The 5,839-nt window shown below is 35.3% G+C and overlaps 1 protein-coding gene across 1 annotated transcript; it reads right to left on the bottom strand.

Moving 5' to 3' along the window:
• Nucleotides 1-1,570: 1,570 nt before the first annotated feature.
• Nucleotides 1,571-3,199, bottom strand: LOC132184526 (Duplicated homeodomain-like superfamily protein). Its single transcript, XM_059598195.2, has 2 exons — nt 2,607-3,199; nt 1,571-2,277 (listed from the first exon to the last, which is right to left on the bottom strand). The coding sequence occupies exons 1-2, from the start codon at nt 3,026-3,028 to the stop codon at nt 1,788-1,790; spliced, it is 912 nt and encodes a 303-aa protein (XP_059454178.2). The 5' UTR covers nt 3,029-3,199; the 3' UTR covers nt 1,571-1,787.
• Nucleotides 3,200-5,839: the final 2,640 nt, after the last annotated feature.

The raw sequence follows: 5,839 nt of genomic DNA on the forward strand, positions 1-5,839 counted from the left end.
TTTCTCAAATCCAGCCGTTGTGTTGTAAATTAGGGGTGGCAAAATGGGTTGGTGGGTCAACCTGAATACGACCCGAGTGACCCGCCACCTGATTAGCCTAAACACAAACACGACCCGTTTATATAAACGGGTTGAACTCTAAAATATGGACATGACACGAAAAATAATTGGATAACTTGATACGAAAAATAACCATGTAACTCGATACGAAAAATAGTTGGGTAACTTGATACGACTCATTTGACCCATTTAAAATAATAGGCCGTGTTGGGTTTACACGATCTGGCACACCTATTTACTTATAAGGTGTATCGACCCAACCCGACCCATTTGATTGAAAAGTAGGAAAAATAATGTAATAATAATAATACTTGGGCTTTAGTTTAGGGTTTTTTTTTATTTTCCCTCAAGGGTCACCCGCTGGTGAAGCGTGTTTACCTGCCAGACATGAAAAATAAACAGGTTGAAATGATTATGATCCAAACTCGTTTAAATTAAACCCAAATCCTATAACTTTGTGTCGAGTTCGTGGGTCGTGTCAAAATTGCCAACCTTAGTTATAATAGACATTTGAAAATGTGCCACATCAGCAATTCATGTAAAAAGTAAGAAACCTCAAGAAAAAAAAAAAAAAAAACCCACAATACAGCTCCTGTCCATCTTACCCTATGGCCAGTGGCCGTCAATCATTGTTGTATCGTTGCTGGTGTGGTGATTGGTGCTGGTGGTCTCAACAACCCATATTATTCAAACAGCCAAAGTGATGCCCAGTTGGTGGCGGCTGGTGATGAAGATGAAGATGATGGAGGCGGGAGGGGGAGGTTCTACGGTGAGAATGCCGGAAGAGGCAGTAGTAGGAGGAGGTGGCAAAGATTTGAGACGTTGGTAACTTTAGAAAAGAAATGATTTTTTAAGTTCGAATACTGACATTGCCAGCCATCAAATTACAAAAGAAATGGTCTGGATTTGAATAATTGCTACGATTCCTATAGAAACTAATAATGCGATAGACAAATAAATATAAAGCGGAATAATAAATAGATATAGAATTACGTTGTTCGGTCTATAAATTACGTTCACATGATAAATTTTAAAGGGCTACATTTTGCTCTTATTTTTTTTAGTGATATTTACAATGTAATATTTATAGGAGAATTATGTTAGATACGAATAGACTTTTAGGTAGATAATAGACTTTCAACTGTAATTAAACTTTAACTGTAGTTAGATGGTAGTCTTCAACTATACTTAGGTGATAGTCTTTAACTGTAGTTAGATTGTAGATTGTAACTATGACTTTGATTTTTGAACTTCATAATATGCTCAAACAATTTCCGATCTATTTTGAAAAATTGACAAAAATTGCAAGAAGTAAATTAAGGGACACAGGTTCCTGAGGAAATGAGGACCACTGGAAAGTATTAGCTTCTTGCAGTTTGTGGTTGTGGAGGAAGGAGGTCCAGGATAAAGCGTGAGAAATAAATGCATGGGGTCACTTTGTTTTGGACACAATAACAGTAAATAACACCTTTCCATCAATCATTTTCTTCTTTCTTTTATTTCATGAATTTATATATAAATATAGCAAAAATATCTTATCTGGTATATATACAAACGAAATGCAACTAATAAAAGTAGGAATTATAATGTATGAAACTTGATTTGATTAGAATTTGATACACAGATTTGATCAGTAACGTCATAAATAAGTCTCCCATGCATGCAGTGTGATTTTCCCAATCTCACAATCCCACTTGTTTCTGATCTCAAAAGAGGAATTAATTATGTCATTGGTGCATTGGCGGTGGTGCCATTGGGTAAGCAACTGGGACAACATAGGCAGGGTGTGGATGGTGTCCAGGAGGAAGCATCACAGGAGTCCCGACCGCCGACGCCATATGCCCCGGAGGAGGAGCAGCAACTGGATGCCCAACCGGCGTTCCGTACATGCCTATACCGGGCATGGGCGGCGCCTGCGGCCTATGCTTCACCGGTGGTCCTATAGCGGTTGCGCTTGACATGTTCATAGTGGTCTGTTGGCCGGTAATTGGCGGGTGATGGTGATGATGATGATGAGAAGTCGTGACATCTCCATTGTTGACGCTCGTAATGTCATGGATGCTAGATCTCCTCCTATCTCGATTCATTGAGTTGAGGCGAATGAAGTACTTTTGGGCATGGCTAGCCACTTGTGTGGGAGTCCTGGAAATTACAAAGTTCCTTGAAATGCTTCTCCAATCTCCCTTTCCAAACTTGTCAAGACCAAGCAAAAACAACCTAAAAAAGAAAAACCAACATAAACCATAGCTTCTTTATCCATATATGATTTGCCAAAGACCCACTAAGCTGGATTAAAATAAAGTTGTTGAATACTAATAAATGAATGAAGCTGTCAAAAGAAATATCGATAGAGTGGGTCATCGGAGTCATCGGCTGCGAAAGTGTACATCTCACATATTTACGTGAACACCTTGTCATTGCAGCCGGTTTTCAAGAGTAAATTCTACTCAAAATTCATAAGAAAAACCATTTTTCTTGGGTTGGATATCCATACTTAAGATGTATAACTTGTGAATAAATTCAAAGTAATTGAAAAAAAAAGGTACCTATGCTCATCTTCTGTCCATGGAATCCCTTTCCGGCGTTCTTGGTCTTGCCTGGATCCTCCTTTCCCTCCATGGCCAGCTGAGTCATTTCCCAACCCTGAAAACCCACTCCCACTTCCATAACCACAATTACTTGATCTCTTCTCTGAAGAAGACAAGCCATGGGAGTCTTTGTTGGAAGAAGTTGCTTCCTCTCCCACATAGCTTGGAAGTGGGATATTTCCTGCCTCTATTGCAAGCACATCTTCCACAAGCATTTCATAGTGTTTCTTCAACTCCTCCATGCTTTTGCTTGGGACATTTGAAGCAATCTTCTCCCATTTCTCTTTGCCCTCCTCCTCATCATCCTCCACCCAATGCATTGCAATGGCATTTTCAAAGGCTTTTTCTTCTTCTTTGCTCCAAGCTGTTGCACTTGACATGCTGTGGGTTGAAGATGGTTAATTAATGGGTTCAATTCATTTATTTGAGAAAGAAAAAAATAAAAATAAAAATTATAGAAAGAAAGAATGGAGAGGGGGGGTGCGTAGGATAAGAGGAAGTGGGACAGAATGGGTGTAGGATAAGGAGTGAGGTGGGTATCAAAAAATCAATTTGAGAGGACCACAATGGAAATTGAAGGGATGGGTTCTTTTGTCATGTTCATTCTATCATGCTCCCAAGACTTTAGCGATAAAAATAAAATAAAATAAAATAAAAATCTTGTGACTGCCATCTTTTTCACTTGGTGGTGACATATTTGCAATCATGGAGCTCATAAAATAGGGAGGGGAGGCCCAGAGAATCTTTCAAACTACCCATCATCACATGTGCTATCAGCCACGCTCTTCTATGCTCACGCTATCCTCCTAACTTTTTTTTTTTTTTTTTTTTTTTTTTTTTTAATTTAATTTAATTTAATTTTTTAATTAAAAGGATAAGCCGGAGAGACCAATTGTGGCTATCCTACCTGGGCATGACCATAGTAGTACCTACACGTTGGGAGCTGCATAGGAGGGGCTTAGACATTGGGAACTGCAGGCGCTCTATCAAGTTTGGCTAAGCCATAACCTGACCCAGCTCCACCAGGACATCAATGGGAATCTAAAGCTGCTAATACTATCAAACATATGTGAGGATTCTCCATTGCAGAGATTCAAACCCATGCCCTAGTACATGCCCTAACCACTTAAAAATTTCTTTAGGCCATTGAACCACCATTGTTGACGGTTCCTCTTGCTTCTTATTTCCCAAGAGAGATGCTTTTTAATAATTTAAGAAAATATTTGAGGTATTTAAGTTTTTACTATATAACTTTTTTTATAAAATCATGTATGGGTTTATATTTTAGGGAAAAATATAAAATTAGTCTATTTGAGTATATTGATTTGCAATAAGTTTTTTTGTGGTATAAAAAATGTTCTAAGAAGTTCTTGTGGTATGCAAAAGTAACAAATAGGTTACTGTATCCTACCATTCTGAACATTTTGACACCATATGGAACTTATTGCCAATCAGAGTAATTGTGAGGACTCATATTGTATTTTATTTTTTTATTTTTTATATTTTATGAAAATGAGTGCCACGTGGTAGTTCACATTTTTGTGACTGTCGTGATAATTGTCACGTGAACTATTATATTACGCAAATTATCACACCAGTTTGTAAACGTGATAAATGTTATGTAAACGGTCATATGACAATTCGCATTTTTGTGCTTGATGTAGTAAGTTTTATGTACATGGACTACTACATTAATTTATAATGAACTTATACTAAAAATTGTAATTAAAAAGGTGTAGCATTTAATTGAAAGAAAATTTTGTACTGTTTTAGGTACCATACTTTGAGAGTGGTAACCTTCTATAATTTGAAGCTCATTGAAAGTAAATTTTAATATAAGTTGAAAAAAAAAAAAAAGTTTGTAGTTTGTAGTCGTGTGAGAAATAAGATTATGCCTTTCAACAAAAAAACGAAAAGAAAGAAGTTATGGATTAATTTATTATTATTATTATTATTATGTTCTTTTTATCGAGAGTTTTGGTACTTTAGATGTAGAATGAAGAGTGACATGGTATTCGCGCCATAGATTTTAATGAGTGTAATTACGTAATTATCTTTAATTTTATAGGTTTTAATAAGGTAATTACGTAATTTTATAGGTTTTAATGAAGACAAAATTAGAATAGAAGGCATCAAAATCTCACGTGTGATGATTTCTGTCCAATTAGATGAAAATTAATAACGGAGAGTCTAAATTGAAAATTTTTGAAACATTAGGAGATATATTGCCAATTTTTAAATATTAGGCTCGAATTGAAAAGCCCCTTAAATTTCATGGGTAAAGTGAATTTTTCCTTTTTTTTTTTTTTTTTTTTTTTAATTTTATTATTATTATGTTTTTTTATTGAGAGTTTTGGTATTTTGATGTAGAATGAAGAGTGACATGGCAGTGCTTGTAACGCGCCACCATAGGGAAAGCTTTTTGTGTTATCCTTTCATATTTTTTGGCCGGCAGTATTTTATTTTTGTCTTGGATCTCTCTCTCTCTTTGAGACGTGGCCAATTCTCTATTTCTAGTTTGGCTAAAATGCGCCATATATAACTCCCGCGTTATTTAGCCTTCTTCTCTTTTGAAAAAGACGTTTGTTCGAAACAATGATAAAATATTATGGGATAATAGTGAAAACTGTCTATCGTAATTTTTCATTTACCTAGAAATTACTAAAAAAAAAAAAGAAGGTATATGAAAGTAAAAATATAAGTTGGCTTATTTATTGAAGAATAAGATCGGTTTGAATAGGAAATGCAACAAAAATAAAATCGGAAAATTAATACTAAATATTACAATATAATATCAAACTATACAGGAAAATATATATGGTGTATGAATGACAAGTGATTTCAACATAACTAGATTATGATATCGAGCTAATAAGGTATGTATTTCAAAATATATTCTAACATCTTCTCAAACTTGTTGGGGTTATTCCATATCGGTTGTGTCTTGTGCTTGTAGTGTTTGAATATATATTTTTCGCATATATAGTGTTTTATTTTATAGTTTCCTGCAGATTCATACAAAGAGGGAGTTTTGTGTATTGTTGTTTCTCCCAACAAAGTGGTATCAGAGCGAGGTGCAATCGAGTGCCCTTAAGTGGTTATTATTCTATTAAATATCTTGTGTTGAATTATGGAGGCTAATCTAAGTAGAATGATGTCTTTGAATTATCATATATGGAAGATCTACTTTA

This window comes from Corylus avellana, chromosome 7 (genome assembly GCF_965113065.1).
Source record: "Corylus avellana chromosome 7, dhCorAvel1.hap1.2, whole genome shotgun sequence".
NCBI classification, from domain to species: domain Eukaryota; kingdom Viridiplantae; phylum Streptophyta; class Magnoliopsida; order Fagales; family Betulaceae; genus Corylus; species Corylus avellana.

Coding starts and splice junctions, on each gene's coding strand:
- LOC132184526 (XM_059598195.2), bottom strand. CDS start 3,028: ATGTCAAGTGCAACAGCTTGGAGCAAAGAAGAAGAAAAAGCCTTTGAA. Junction 2,278..2,606: donor TGGACAGAAGATGAGCATAG/GTACCTTTTTTT, acceptor TTTCTTTTTTAG/GTTGTTTTTGCTTGGTCTTG.